Source organism: Cornus florida, unplaced genomic scaffold (assembly GCF_030987335.1).
Source record: "Cornus florida cultivar Cherokee Brave unplaced genomic scaffold, ASM3098733v1 CherokeeBrave_3.0.0_Hap2_Chr11, whole genome shotgun sequence".
Classification (NCBI taxonomy): Eukaryota; Viridiplantae; Streptophyta; class Magnoliopsida; order Cornales; family Cornaceae; genus Cornus; species Cornus florida.
The window spans coordinates 96,369,331-96,383,041 of record NW_026775581.1 but is presented as its reverse complement, the minus strand read 5'-3'; the positions used below and the strand labels follow the sequence as shown (position 1 = coordinate 96,383,041).

General features: G+C 33.6%; 2 protein-coding genes across 3 annotated transcripts; both read right to left on the bottom strand.

Moving 5' to 3' along the window:
* Positions 1–5,595: 5,595 nt before the first annotated feature.
* On the bottom strand, positions 5,596–9,681 carry LOC132283797 (uncharacterized protein At2g34160-like). 2 transcript variants are annotated; one of them, XM_059785825.1, is made up of 5 exons: positions 9,565–9,681; positions 9,250–9,295; positions 7,007–7,069; positions 6,833–6,897; positions 5,596–5,904 (listed from the first exon to the last, which is right to left on the bottom strand). In XM_059785825.1, the coding sequence occupies exons 1-5, from the start codon at positions 9,679–9,681 to the stop codon at positions 5,803–5,805; spliced, it is 393 nt and encodes a 130-aa protein (XP_059641808.1). In that variant the 3' UTR covers positions 5,596–5,802. The 2 variants fall into 2 exon arrangements, 1 of the variants encoding a protein (XP_059641808.1); XR_009472134.1 differs by lacking the exons at positions 9,250–9,295; positions 9,565–9,681 and having other exon boundaries at positions 5,835–5,918; positions 7,007–7,241.
* A 1,426-nt stretch (positions 9,682–11,107) lies between these two features.
* LOC132281611 (phosphoserine aminotransferase 1, chloroplastic-like) lies at positions 11,108–11,863 on the bottom strand. The gene is made up of 2 exons (XM_059783303.1): positions 11,441–11,863; positions 11,108–11,359 (listed from the first exon to the last, which is right to left on the bottom strand). The coding sequence occupies exons 1-2, from the start codon at positions 11,861–11,863 to the stop codon at positions 11,108–11,110; spliced, it is 675 nt and encodes a 224-aa protein (XP_059639286.1).
* Between the last annotated feature and the right edge of the window lie 1,848 nt (positions 11,864–13,711).

Below are 13,711 nucleotides of genomic sequence, written 5' to 3'. Positions count from 1 at the left end.
TTTGTTCCATGGTTTTTACAGTCCATAGATCAGTTAAATTAAGCATTCCGATTTTGTAAATGCTCTTAGCACTTACTAGAGGAATAGTCCATCTGTTCAATTTATTTTGAACATTGGTCCATTCTACTAATTCAGTATTTTTTACCAATTCTGAATCTTGGTTGTCCTGTACTCCTGAAGAGGAGGAAGATGGTTTTAACATGGCTGCTAAATATTGTTAATGCTTAAAGGTTTGTATAGGATAAATATTAGCATATTATGTAATGAACAGTAAGTTACTATTCTGTCGTCTTTCTGCTTAAGAGAGATTCTATTACTCGTCTGTCAACGATTTACTGGAAACAATACCCTGTGCAGCAATTTAATGCAAAAGTGGGTTAAACATTCCAACGCGACTTTTGGACGACCCATAATAGAATCTGGGATAAACATAAAGTTGGACAGAATAGTAGTCGTATTGTTCATAACATAATTACAATAATAATCATGCTACCAGTACCTAAGAAGCATTAACAATGGAAAGTTAAGCCATCATGGCTCTGATACCAAATAATAGTAGGATTGATGTAGGATTAATACATGCATACCCACTTGTTAAGAAAAGTGCTTTAGTACGCACTGTGCGTGTTTGTGTGATATTTTTCCCATACGGTGACCATGTGTTCTTAATTGCAATAACACTTGGATGCATGAAGTTATAACAAGTACTGATTAGTTTGCCAAATGCAATATCAAGGAGGGTATTATTCTCAAAAATAATTTAATTCATGGAAATGATGTTGATCTATTTTATTCAAAGCATTTTCTTCAATTAAGTTTGCCAGGCGCAAATAAATGACTCATGGAAATGACATTATCTTCTAATTCCATAGCACCTTTTCATCCTTTTTCTATTTTGTCTATATATATATATGCTTTGTGCGAAGCAATAAAGATATGAAATGCAAGGAGCGGATGGAAGAACAAGGTTTCTAAGTTAATTCTTGGCCATTCTTTTTTTATTATTATTTATTTAATTACTGTTCTTCGTTAATTTTTTTTATAAAAAATTTAATTACTTCTTTTTTTTTATTTTTTTTATTTGTCACACAAACCCTTGTGTTGTGAACACAAAAAGCAACATCAAAATAGTTTCATCGTGCAAACTAATTTTTCAACACTCGTTTTTTTATTTAGTTTACTGGTTTTTTTTTTTTTTTTTTTTTTTTTTTTTTTTTTTTTTTTTTTTTTTTTGCTTCTTTTCATATAAATTTCTCATACACATAGTTACATGCTTCATTTTGGATTTGGTTTAATGAGTTGTTTTTTACAATTATCAATGGTAAAACAAATGGTAATGTTTACTTGTATATCGACGCATGAAATTTCTAACTTTTATTATATTTTAGGAGTAAATGGCAAAAGGAAAAAGGGACAGAAAAATAACTGAGATACTGGAGTAGACCAAAACAAGGTTTCTAAAACTCTTACTATTGTTATTTTCATTGTATAACACTTCCATGATTGATGATACTCTACTCTTTTTTTCTTGTAGATTTCCATTTATGAGTTTGGTAGGTTTATAGTTTTTTTTTCTTCTCAAGTTTTTGATTTCTGTTCTTGTTTGAAATTGCAGTAATCGTGTGAATACTTACTGTATAATCACTCCATATGGTATATGACACGAGATGTTGGTTAAGATTCATTTTGCTGTCGCTGACCCATGAGATCCGTAGTTTTTAGAATTTTAATTTGAATAGTTAAAAAGTAAGAATAACGCGATTGAGAGACATATATTTATATTTTTATTAATCAGTTTTATAATTTTGGTACTAAACCAAAAGATTTTTTTTTTTTTTTTCAAGTCAAAACGTAATTCTACGTTCAAACCTAACAAACTTAATAGGAACATTGTAGCACCCATTTTTAATCTCCTATGTAACATCCATTTTTTATTGCTAATCTCCTATGTAACACCCATTTTTAATGCCCCAAACATCACATATTATCCAACTTTCCATCTCTTTTGAAAGTCAATTCTACTAAGTTATACCCTTGATTTTTTTAAGGGCTATCACAAATGACTTCCTTCGACTGGAAATTAATGTCATTTTTTTAGAATTTTTATACTATTTATTTCCTATTTAAAATCTTGACATGAAAATGAAAATGGTTCGTATGGATCGTATGGAAACAAATTGTTAATCCTAACTTTGTGAATGTGGTTTAAAGAAATTTCCTAACACCTTGATGTGCTTGAGAGAGATTTCCAAGCACTATTTCCTTTTACGATTTTATACACTTTCCATGCATGTGTATTACTGCAAAAAATATCAATGCAAACAAAACCAATCACTTTTGACTTTTCCCAACAACTCCAAAGTGAGAAAGAGTGTTGGCCATATTAAGAAAAACGTTGATATTTGAAAATTACAAGTGACAAAAGATTTATCCAACTTGGGCTACTATGCATTCAATAGAAACAAGTTTATGGCCACGGAAAAAAAATTAGAATTAATGCATTTCACTGAACACAAAATTTAGAATGCATTTCAATGAACACATACAAGAACGGAAAAGCGGAAAGAGTAGGAAAGCCAAAATGGACATTGCCAATACAGTCTATACATAACTCATCATTTACCTGTGACAACCAAATATCAAGGTGCCATTAAAAAGAACTAGCTAGGAACAACAAAAATGAAACTGTGAACACTGAACATTGAACAAGTACACTGTATCAAACTCGGGGAAGACATAACCGCCACAAGCTACTAAAACGGTCTCTAGTGCTATTCTAATTAAGGACCACCCTGAGGAACCATAAATCAAGAAAACTGGTTACCAGGCACATCTATCACTATGGACACAAGGAAAATAATTAGTCAAGTGATGGACATTTCTCTCTTTAGTTCTGCTCCTCAACAAAGTTGGCCGCAATCTCCCTAGTAAAATCTCAATCTGAAGAGAGACACTGAAAACATTGATCTACTCTGAAGAGAATACAAAACACTTTGGCAAACATTTCCCACCAGAGGGGATAACAAATTCAACGTAACTGCTATAGATATAACCTATTCCTTATTCACGAGTTATCAATCTCTTTCTTGAATGGGTTGCTTGTTTGTCATTCGCCATCTCAAATGAAAGGTTAAAAGTTTAAATTTATTTATAAAAATGATATGGGAGCCTTTTTTTTTTTTTTGGATACAGCAAGTTGCCACACCACTTTTCTCAACATATGTTTAGAGAAAGAAAAAAGAACGATTTGTTTGAAATTGTGCAACCAAACACTCCTTAATCTGCCAAGGTCTGACATACGATCATCACGCGTTCTTAATTGCCATAACACTTGGATGCATGAAGTTATAACAAGTATTGATTAGTTTGTCAATGCAATGTCAATGAGGGTATGATATCAAGGACAATTTCACAGTGAAAATAGATAACTCATAGAAATGACATGATCTTCTAATTCCGTAACCATCACACATTTTCATGCTTTTTCTGTTTTGTGTGTGTATATAATTATATATATATATGTGCTTCCTGCTAAGCAATAAGGATATGAAATGCAAGGAGCGGATGGAAGAACAAGGTTTCCCAAGTTAGTTCTGGGCCTTTTTTTATTATTTAATTACTGCTCTTCGTTAGCTTCTTTTTTTTTTCTTTTTTTTTTTCACATACCCTTGTGCCGTGAACACAAAAGCAACATCAAAATAGTTTCATCATAAAAACTAATTTTACATTCATTTTTTCTATAAACCTACAGGGTTCCTTGCTTGGTTTCATATAAACTTCTTATATACATAATTTTATGCTTTATTTTTGGATTTGGTTTAATGAGAATTTTTTTTTTTTTTTTTTTTACAATTATGAATTGTAAAACAAATGATAATGTTTACTTAATGTATATCTACGCATCAACCATTTCTATCTTTACTGATGTTTCTAGCTTTTATTATATTTTAGGAGTAAAAATAAAAAAATAAAAAAAAAATAAACAGAGAAAAGGGAAAGGAAAACAACTGAGACACTGGAGTAGACCAAATCAAGGTTTCTTAAACTCTTGTTATTTTCATGCATACCCACTCTTCTTTTCTTTTACCACTATAAATTTTAATACTCATATATTTAGAATTGATTTTTGATTTGAATTGCAGTAATCACGTCAATGCTTCCACGTATAACTACCCCTGCTGTTGGTTACCATCGATTCTGATTTTGCACAGTATTGAAGTGTCATATTGGCATGGTATAAAATGGGAGACTCTTATTTCTGGAGCAAAACCTTTGGTTATAATCAAGACATATGTGGAAGATACGTGGACCTGCTATATTTACAGGATTGACCTCAATTCACTATTGGATTGGTCACCGTAGACTTTATTGGCCACCGATTTAGGAGAGGCCAAACTCCCAGTTGTGTTATATGTACCATTAAAAATAATGTTTATTTATAGTTCAATATAGGCACTAGACAGCTCAATGAAATGTCCTCTAATACTATTTTGAAGGATAACCAACTTTGAATCTTCAACTTTGTTGCATGTAACATTTGCTACAATTATTTATGGAAAAAAAAAAAATAGACATGCCATTTGATACGCCTTAGTGTGTGAACAAATATGCTGGAAATTTTATTGCAAATATGATTTTTCATGGATTATGATTATGATTCTTGGGTACGTGTTGCTTGCACCGGTGGATTATGTTTTTGGCACCATATAGTATATATTTTTTGTTTTATGTTTTTCGCATTGAACTAAATGATGATTTTTTATTTTTTTTCATAGCAAGAGAGTGAATCTATATTCAAACTTAACGAACTCTCTTACATTCAGATGAAAATAAGAAGGCACACGAGACATTCAACTTTCCTTGTTGACGACATTTGTTCACAGCTTCAGCGCACAACCCCAACCCTACAGGCTAACAGCCACCGCGCCTCACATGACTTAAATCCCATGTATCACCCATTTTTAATGCCTCTAACGTCACAAAAACTTGTGCCAACCCTATTGCCATATGAACTATTTCTAAATCACTCAGACTTTTTATCTTTGAAGATTTAATGATTCTCAACTTTCCATATATTTGTGCATATGGTCTAAAGAAATTTCCTAGCACCTCTCTGTGTTGAGACTTGAGAGAGATTTCCTAGCACTATTTCCTTTTAATCATTTTATACACTTTACTGCAAAGATGATCTCTGCAAACAGAACCAATCACTGCAAACAGAACCAATCACTTGACTTTTCCTCCCAACAACTCCAAAGTGAGAGAGTGTTGTCCATATTAACAAAAACATTGATATTTGAAAATTACCTTATATTAAAAATAAAAAGAAAAATAAAACACCATAGCGTGTGAAGTAAATGAAGGTAGCCTATACAGGTGAACAAGTGACAAAAGAATCTATCCAACTTGGGCTACTATGCATTCAGTATAAACAAGTTTGTCGCCGTGAAAAAAAATTTAGAATGCATTTCAATGAACACAAATAAAATTGGAAACGGGAAAAGAGAAGGAGAGCCAAAATGGACACTGCCAATACAGAGCTCATAATCTACCTATGACACAGCCAGATATCAAGGTGCCATTGAAAAGAACTAGGAACAACAAAAATGAAACTTTGAACACTGAACAATTATTCTGAAACAACAAGGGGAAGACATAACCACCACAAAGCTACTAAAACTGCCTGAATGCTATTCTAAGGACCACTCTGAGGACCCATAAATCAAGAAAACTGGTTACCAGGCACATCTACCACTATCGACACTTGGAAAATAATTAGTCGAGTGATGGACATTTCTCCCTTCAGCTCTGCTCCTCAACAAAGTTGGCCGCAATTTCCCTCTCCTCTTGTGCAGCAGCCATTAACTCGTCAAAGTTGGCTGTCTTCCCCAGTAAAATCTCAATCTGAAACAGAAACACTGAAAAAAATGGTCTCCTCTGAAGAGGGGATAACAAATACAACCCACTACTTTTAGAGTTACCTAAAGAAAATACAAAATACTTTGGCAAACATTTTCCACCAGAGGATCAGAAAAATTGACCATGAAAAGCAAACTTATATGTGAAAAAAGCTCAACTTGCATTATGAGCAACCATTGCCTCACATATGTTTCAATTATATTGGGACCAAGATTTAATACAATTGATGCTTCAAATTTCAGTTTGCAGATTGGGAATGACACTTCCAAAATATCAATGGACCAGCAGCCAATCAATAACAAATAACAACAATTCATTTAATGTTCACTTGTTAGCTAACCTTTAATCCTTTTTTATTTTCTTTGATTGGATTAATTCAATGTTTGATAAAGGGATTTATATGGTTTCAACTGGTGAGGCCCAAATCAGCACGTGAAAGTGATGTACCCACATGAAAAATAATTTAAAACCCAGAGCATGGTCAATCTAAATACTAAATATAATAAAGTGACCAAAATCTGACGGATCGGACCAGGTAGTCCACACCACTGATCCAGTGGCCTTTAGGAAATTAGGCCATAAAATCCATCCAAAGACTTAAAAGTTTATATATTAAAGATTTTTTATTTCCTAATTTTTTTTTCATCCCTCTGATACCTAGATTCTATCACTTTCTTTGCATAGACAATACATGCACACCCGTGCCCCAACCAATACTTGAACCCTGAATCACTCCCTTAGCAACGTCAGGAAACACCACTAGATGAAACAACTGCTGGTACATTAACTACAGTACTGCTGTCTGATTCATTCTTCAACATAAGGAAATTAGCATAAGTGCCAAATTAGGATGACTCTTGGTATGAAATGACTGGCAGTTTCTTGAAGGATTCTTCTGCATGGTCAAACTTACCTTGGCTTTTTGGACAGGTCTTCCCCTAGATTCATCCTTGATATCCACGGTAGATGTCATGATTTCTGCATGTTTTAATTTACAAAAAAATCAAATTCAAGGAATTTAACATTGAATGTGGAATTTCAATAAGGTCAATGGAAATGGCTACAGCAAGTGGGGTAAGGAACTCACTTTTCTCAACAGCCAGTCCATTGTTTTTCAGAATTTCTGCAATAGTGACAACCGTGGCAATGGCTGCAATGGTATACGAGTACTGTTTTTATTTATTTTGGTCAAGCAAAAAATAACAAGAGTGTAAAGGTTATATAGAGGAACACCAGTATTAGTAACGGTAATCTTTTACAAAGACAGTTTGAAGAAGGAAGCTTTGAAGTTTGTAATTAGCACTAGTTCATCATTCAGAACAATTAAGAGAAAACTAATGGCCCTTGCATTGGGAATAGCAAGTATATGGTAATGTCCTGTTCCATGCAATTGTCACCATCAATAACCTTCTTGACCCACAAAGTTTCTACCTTCTGCTCAGGATTGCTACACCTATGATTTCTGGACATAGAAACCAAATATCCAACACTGCAACCGCCAAATATTAAGACAAGGTGATAGAACCTTTCATATATATACATACATGTCTTGAATGGACACATCAGTGATGTGTTTTAAGTTGTGTGTTTTATATGCCTCTTGTGTCTGAGATGCTCGTATTGAATTTTATTATTTATAAATTTGTTTTGAAGGGCATATTTGTAAAAGTTTTATTAAAGCAAGTGGACTTATGATAGACATAACAAAATGTTGGAACATCGAGTGACATCTTGATAATTACAAATCACAAAACAAACAAATAGGGGGCCGTCTTTTACTACACAAAACAAATAAAATAAAGGGACTTTGTTTGGGTTACTTAGAAGACCTTCCAAATTATGTTGGGGCCTTCGAGCTTTCAGCACGAGCAGCGTCAGCTTAAATCGATATGAGGTTCAAGGATTCTCATCAATTTATACTAACCCAACCCATGTTGGGTGCAATTCGGGTTATAATCCAATCCATGTTTATACCCGATCGAACATATTTGGTTCGGATTATAACCCAACGCATGCTGGGTGCAATTCAATTTGACCCAACCCAACCCGATTTGGGGTTCTCATCAATTGATATGAGGTTCATGGGTTCTCATCAACCCACGAGGTTTAGGGGTTTTCATCAATTTATACTCGACTGAACATATTTGGTTCGGGCTATAACCCAACCCATGTTGGGTGCAATTCGGGTTGGCCCAACCCAACCCTATTCGGATTGAGGTTGGGTTGGGATTGGGCTGGGTTGGGCAAGCCCAAGTTGCACCACTAATTTATAGACCTTTCTTGCCCTTAAACTTTTTTGAGCCTCTTAACCTTTAGTTTAATACACTATTTCCCTGAAGACAGCGCATAGAGGAGGCAAAGAAGTTTAATACAGTATTTCCACGTACAAATTTTTAAGTTACACAAAAAATTAAAAAAAAAAATAATAAAAAAAAAGCATCATAAAATCAGACAAATACCACAAAATTAGTAAATGACAACTGAAGTTTCAATATAATCTGGTGCACTTAATGCAACAATATATTAGAAAACCACATGTACTGGGGAAAAGAAAACCAAATTAAAATGCTAAGTAGAACAGTAAAAAGTCAATAATCAAAACCAGTCATTGTAAGTGAAGAATGCAATCCATGAATTGATAGGACTGGCTGCCCAAAGGATTAGTTTCTCTGATGCCCCAACAATATTTGAAAACACCTCGTGAAACACAAAATAAATTTTGATGAGAGTGACATGAGAATAAAAGGAGTTCCTTCATTCTATACTCCCCACTTAATTACCCCAACATATCTGATCTTTAGTTATATTAAGCTACCTCTCAAGAAAGTTCAAACAGCTAAAAATATTGGCACTAATTCTGAGACAGAAAAAAAAAAAATTGTGCATATCAAAGCTAACAAAACAAGTCTCCCTCAAATACATAGTATAGATTCCTATTAGATCCAAAAATTGAAAGAAGTAAAGATCTTAAACTTAACTAAAAACAATTATGATAACAAACAAATATATTAAAAACCACTAGCTTTATCTTTAGTAAATTTAAATTATAAGTATGAAGTAATGTGTGAAAAGATTTCTTAAAGTCACATACCACATAAAAATGTAGTGACATTTAAAAAAAGATGCCAACAACAGGACGTAAAACTTCAACTTAATTCCCTCAATTGGTTGTTAAATGTAGCAGATGAGAGATTATCCCATATATAATAGATTGACAAAAATAAGTCAAGATTTAATATTATTATTCGCAAAAAGTCATACACGAACAGGGTGTGTGTGGATTATGGAAAGAGAGAATGTAAAAGAGACATGTGAACAAGAACACGATACCCATTCCAAGAGCTGAAAGCTCCACTTCATTGTGTTGCTGCATGTACTCTGCAACAAGAAAAGGTATCAACATTTAAATTAACACACGGACAAATGCCAAGTAAACAGAACATCACTGAGAATAAAACAAATTACAAATAACAAATTACAACAGAAAATGATACAAAATCCCTAATTTGGAAGCCAAAAGGCAAACACAAGTCTTAGGAAGATACCCAAAATAATTATTAATAATAATCATACAGAACAAAGACTGATATATAATTGGTAAATAGATATAGTTATAGATAAGTGAAGACAGAGAGTGTGTATTACCTTGGCAAGATTGACATAGAAGAAGAGGGGTTTCTTAGTATTGGACACTTGAATGCGATTCTTCTTGTGAGAGTCGGAGATGTTCATGGTGTTCACTCCCTCTGTAATCTCTTCCATTGGCAGAAAACTTCCAAACTCTACCCCTAAATCTGTGTTTGAAGATGGCGCGAATAAGCTCTCTGTGTATATATTTGAAGGTTGAAATTTGGTAAGCTAGGATTTTAATTAGATATTGTTGGAAAGAGGTGGTCTCAATCTGGGATTTGAACTATTGTTAACCCTTGAACGGGATCAAGCTTTAACAGCTAAAATTGTTAGGCAACAAAGAAAAAAGAAATGATGGTATTAATTACGACAAAAAAAGAACAAAAAAAATAATAGCAATAATTTATAATTATGTTTGAATAGATAGGAGAGAAAAGAAAATAAATAATAGTATTTTTATTTGAATATGATAAAAGGAAAAAAAGAGAAATGATAACAATCAAATTACTATCATATCTTTTTAAATAGAAGGGGTATGCATGAAATACAATTTTTTTTTTCTTTTTTAATTATTGACGATAGTTTTAAAATTATGAAAATATTACTAAACACTATTATTTTTCTTCCTATATTCTCATTTTTGGAGAGAGATGTATTTTTTTTTTTAAACCATCCAAACACACTTAAGGTCTATCATTTCTTTTCTTTTCTTTATCTATCTTCCCAATCATCCCATCCTGACGCACGTTTTTAGATTTTATATGTCAGATTTAAGCTGTGCACATTGGTTTTTGAAGCATCTAGTTTCATGTGTAATCTTGTGCCTTGAAGGACCGTGGATTACTAAATTGCCAGGTTAGAATTGAAATAATAAACTATAAATCATTCTCATAATTAATTTTGAGGGATTTGGTTTAATTAACTCAAATCTAAATCAAACTCACCCAATTATTTTAATGAATTTAGGATAATATTGAAAAAACTCTAGGTTGAAAAATCATCCTGATAGATAAGTGTAACAAGAATCGTTTGTCCCACATTGGATCCGGATAAAAAACCGACTGGATATAAATGGGTGGGTACCAAAAAGTTTGAGTTTTTTAGTAAATGGGCAAGAGCCCACTCATTACAGTTGGTATCAAAGTCAGATCCAATCCTGATCCGATATCACATCAAGCGCTCGGCTCAGAGGGCGTCCGAGTTTACAGTTCGGGTAGGCAGGGTGGCCCAAGCTGCAACGAGGACGTTGCGGTTTGGGTGGGGGAGAATGTAACAAGGGTCATTTGTCCCACATCGAATCCGAATAGGAAAATAATTGGATATAAATAGGTGAGTATGTAACACTATCTAACAGTTTGAGTTTTTGAGTAAATGGGCAAACTCCAACCCTTTACAATAAGGCATTTAATAATAAGACTTAACCTAAATCTAATCATAAATTGTTAACCTAAGTTTTAGTCCAGGTCATGATAATAAGGTCACGTATCCAGATACGTGGATGATCAATATAAGGCACGTGTTCAAAAATAAAATTAGAATTAAGTTGGGTATTACTTAACTATTCGGATTTGACCCGTTGCTCTAACATTTTTAAGGGGACCAAAATAACCCTATCGTCCCCCGCTTCATTCTTTCTCTGCCTCTTCTCCTTCACCCATGTCTCAACGTTCGCGCATATATGCCAATACTTGGCATGCAGGTTCTGCTCTAATTGATCAAAAGATGGAATCTTGGTATATTTTTCAGATTTGCCTGACCAAATCACACAAGGCTTGCAATACTTGGTGGCTTCCTTGAAAGCCTTGTCACCCTACAACCCAGTGACTATGTAATCAACTGAGTCATTGATTTTCAACAGATTGAGAGGGATCGCAGAAAACTGGGTGGTTACGCCACCTTGCAAGAACAAAACAGCATAATCGGAGGGTATGATGAAAAGGGTATGCAGATCTGACTCTACTTTCTGGATGATTGAGAGGAACTCTTTCCCTCTGTGGCTCATTTCTATCACGCTCATTCCGGCTCCACGCCAATTGTAGAGCTTAGATTCGGCCGTCTTGAGCACGTTTTCAGGCAGAGTAGTCGGACCTGCGGCGAAATTGAAGACTCGATCTTGGGATTGGGAAGAGAAGGTTGGGCAATCTTGGATTTGGGTTATCGAACAGGTGATCGATATGGGTTTGTTGAGGCGTGAAGATTGGTTGAGAGGGAATGCATTGAAATAGGTGGTGGTGACGGTGTTGGGGCTTTTGAGAAGGTGATGGTTAAGGTTTTGCAGGAGGAGATAATGAGGTGAAGTTACTAACATTGCCATGGCGGCGATGGCAACCTTGACTTCGTATAGGGTTGTTTGAGATATGGGTGAAGGAGAAGAGGTAGAAAGAGAATAAAGAGGGAGAGATAGGGTTATTTTGGTTCCTTAAAAATGTTAGAGCAACGGGTCAAATCCAAATAATTGGGTAATACCCAATTTAATTCTAATTTTATTTTTGAACACGTGTCTTATATTGATTGGTCCACGTACCCCGGTTTCATCCAACCTGGATTGGATACAACGATTGTCCCATTTTTTTTTTTTTAGTACTTTGAAATTTTAAAGCTTACAATTCGAGCTCATAAATTTTAATGCGTTAGACCATCTCCAATGCTAAAAGCTATTTTTGCATGCCAAATCTATATTTTAACAGGTGTTACAGTGTCAAAATGTTACATTTTAGCAATTCTGTTCTAATAGTGTATTTCATGCAAATGTTATTTTTTAACACAACCATTCTTTTTCAACTACCATTCCCATTATTCATATTTGCATTAGTAATATTAATATTAGGCATATTCCAAGTCAAGTTGTAGACATTAGAAGGAAATTAAAATTAAACATAATTAAAAAGAAGCAAAAATCTAAAATATCTGGTTAAAAAAGGACCAAAAAAAAAAAAAAAAACAAAAACAAAAACAAAAGAAAAAAAAAGAGATAAAACAAAATGATATAAAAGAAAATAAAATCAATGTGATCAAAAATTTCAAAATATATTAAAGGGATTCTAGAAAATTCTAATATGGAGTGCATGAAATTCAACTAGTGAAGCAAGAACATACGAGTCTATCATCAGAGATTGTTAAAAATGTATATCGTTCTAAGTGACACAATCTTTTTAACGGGTGCCACTCTCACTGCTCCGAGTACGTTCCTACTGTCACACTTCGCGCGCTTTCCCTTCCATACTACTATTTGTGAATTAATTTTTTAATATAATTTTTTTTTCAAAAATTTATATTATATACATATATATATATGTATATTATATATATTTGATTATATTATTATTAAATATATATATATATATATTTAGGGCAAATCATTTCAGTCTCCCCAATTCGCCTTCATCTCTATTCTCGTTCTCAAGTCTGAAATTGCCCCTTTCTCTCTCTCTCTTTGTGTGCAACTGCAAACTACAAAATCAACAAGATTAGAAGTTAAAAACCCATATCTTTCAGTTTCCATCGTCCGCTGTTCTAGTTCGGGTTCACCGTTCGCAAGCTTCAGTGCCTGTCTCTCAACTCTCTAGCTTGCCCCCCTTTCTCTGCAATTGCTAACTTGTACGTATGGGTTTTGTTTTAATTTTTTTTTCTAAATCAACTAATCAAGATCTGTAATTCTTGTTTTGCAAACTAAATCCTATTTGGTGAAATTTTTTATGATCTTTTTTTTCTGAAATAGCAGTAACTATTTCTTGTGCTGCAATTGGCATCAGTTTTGGCAAAGTTAAAAATTAACAGCCCATATAACATTGCATTGGAGAGCCCATTTTTAAGCTCACTTGCTATATTTTAGAAATGGCATTAGAGATACTATAATTTAGAAATAGCAGCCCATATAGCATTGCATTGGAAATGCTTTTAGTTCCAATTGGATAGTTCAACTTATTAAAGGTAAAATAAAATTAGCATCATTTAAAAAAAATTTATTTTAAAGTTGAAATTAATTCCTCACTAAACTAACTCCCACTCATGGTGCTCATTACAACTTGCCATGTAAAATTTTGTAGCCCAAAGTCCATTTTTCCATGGCAAAAAATTATTTGACACAAAAATATTTTTGGGGCTAGATGGTGGATTCAAGTTCGCGAAGAATTGTTTTTAAGCACAAAAAAGGGTTTTGTGG